Genomic DNA, 2,118 nt, shown 5'->3' on the forward strand with positions numbered 1-2,118 from the left:
CTGCTGCTCTTCACAACATCACAATTAAGTGTTTAAAAATATTTCCCTTACTCATCACTGTTGTTGTTGTGGGGATTGATGGTTCTCTCTCATAAGGGTTTAATATAGAAAATTCAGAGTGTCTGCTCAGAACCCCAGCTGCTGTATTTGCATCACCATGTGTGTAAACTGTGAGTAACTGAGTTCCTGGGGACTCACCAAACACTGGGGAGATGGAAAGCATTGGATCTTCCAAAATATGGATAAAGAGCCACAGGGCTTAGGACAGCAGAGAGGCTCCTTAAAACTGTGTGATTGCTGGTAAATAATTGTTCTTTCCATGGAGAAACCTGGAAAACGAACAGTTCTGTGCTTTTCAAAAGTGGTGTTTGATAAAGGCTGGCTGGTTTTGGGACACTTGGCAAAGGAATTCTCTTGACCCTGCCCAAGGTGTTTCCTACAGGAATTCCCACTGGAATTTCTGCAGTGAGGGGTCGCTGCAGTGTTGCCACTGGTTGGGTTTAGGTGCAAAGCTGGGCTTTGCTGTGGTTTAACCCCAGCTGGCACCTGAGCCCCACCGGTCCTTCCCTTCCCGAGGGATGTGGGACAGGATGGGAAGGGTCAGGTGAGGAAACCCCTGGATTGGGATATAGACAGGTGAATAGGGAAAGGAAAATCCACACAAGCACAGCAAGGCAAGGAATTCATTCTCTGCTTGGAGAATCCTGGAAAGGGTTGGGTTGGAAGGGACCTTAAAGCCCCTCCAGTGCCACCCCTGCCATGGCAGGGACACCTCCCACTGTCCCAGGCTGCTCCAAGCCCCAGTGTCCAGCCCGGCCTTGGGCACTGCCAGGGATCCAGGGGCAGCCCCAGCTGCTCTGGGCACCCTGTGCCAGGGCCTGCCCACCCTCCCAGCCAGCAATTCCTTCTTGATACCCGGTGTAAACCTGTCCTCCTTCAGCTTCAGACCATTCCCTTTGTCCCAAAGCCCTCTCCAGCCTCCTTGGAACTGCCCATAGGCCCTGGAGGGGCCCTTTCAGCCCCTGCCCACTTTCCCATCCCTAGGAAAGCTCCTTTGTGCCTGGTGCTGACTTGGGAGGTCAAAGCACCATCACTCCAAGTGTTCCCCTTCCTCTTCCCTCAGCTCTTCCTGCTGACCATGGTGTTCCGTGGTCTGGGATATTCCTTGGGGCAGGTGGGATCAGCTCTCCTGGCTGTGTCCCCTCCCAGCTCTTTGTTCCCCCCCAGCCTCTGGGATTCCTCCAGGAATAAAAGACCATGGATTGGGATGGACAAACAGGCCCATGAACTGTCTCCAAATCTTCTTTCTCTTCTGTGCTCTTTTACCAGGGACTCCATGGCTTGTCCCAGCAGAGGACTTGAAATGTGAATCAAGGAAAGAAAACCAGTGCAGTGCCATTCCTGGCCCTGGGCCAGCCTGGTTTGAGCCCTGGAGCAGCAGCAGCAAGCCTTGGAGGGAGCCTCTGCGGGAGAAGAACTGGGAGGAGCAGCAGCAGCAGAGTGTGGGGCAGGCAGCAGCTGCACACCCAGGGGCTGCCAAGGGGCTGGGGCAGCCCCTGGGGAAGCTGACACTGCAGGTGAGGGCACCCTGCGCCCAGGGACTGCCAGGACCTCCACAGGGTGGGAATCATGGAGTGCTCGTGGCAGTCTGGCTTTCCCCACAGCACTCCCCCAGTGTATTGCCCCGGGATTTGACCTGGGCTGGTATTTTAGGGATTAAATCCCTTGGCTTTGGGAACCAGAGGGAATGTAGCTGACAGAACGTCCCACCACACTTGTTTCCGTGCAGAAATAATACTGAGATGTACATAGTATGAGATGAAAATGAGCTTTAATTACTATTTTATTATTATTATTATTCGAGGTTTTTTCCTTTCTGGCCAGTTCAGCCCCTGGCTGTTAAACCAGGCCTCTGAGCGCCTGCCCAGCGTTAAGGGCAGGAGTTTTGTGTTGCACCCAGTGTTATGATGGGATGTTTTCTATGCTTTGGGGTTTGTGGCGGGTGTTCTGGGTCTCCCCTGCTGCTGCCAGCCGCAGTCAGGCCAGGCAGGGTGTGTTCTCTGTCCCCTCAGGAGGCCCTGGCCCTGCACCGCCCCGATTTCATCTCGCGCTCGGGGC

General features: G+C 54.1%; 1 protein-coding gene across 1 annotated transcript in view; it reads left to right on the top strand.

Annotated features, from left to right (window-relative positions):
- ALMS1 (ALMS1, centrosome and basal body associated protein) overlaps positions 1–550 on the top strand; it is a 32,158-nt gene extending 31,608 nt beyond the window's left edge. Inside the window, exon 14 of the mRNA XM_017730634.1 lies at positions 540–550. Within this exon, the coding sequence (XP_017586123.1) occupies positions 540–550 (11 nt within the window). The remainder of the gene's footprint in view (positions 1–539) is intronic.
- The last annotated feature ends 1,568 nt before the right edge of the window (positions 551–2,118 follow it).

The sequence above is a fragment of the Corvus brachyrhynchos genome, unplaced genomic scaffold (genome assembly GCF_000691975.1).
Source record: "Corvus brachyrhynchos isolate BGI_N302 unplaced genomic scaffold, ASM69197v1 scaffold910, whole genome shotgun sequence".
NCBI lineage: Eukaryota > Metazoa > Chordata > Aves > Passeriformes > Corvidae > Corvus > Corvus brachyrhynchos.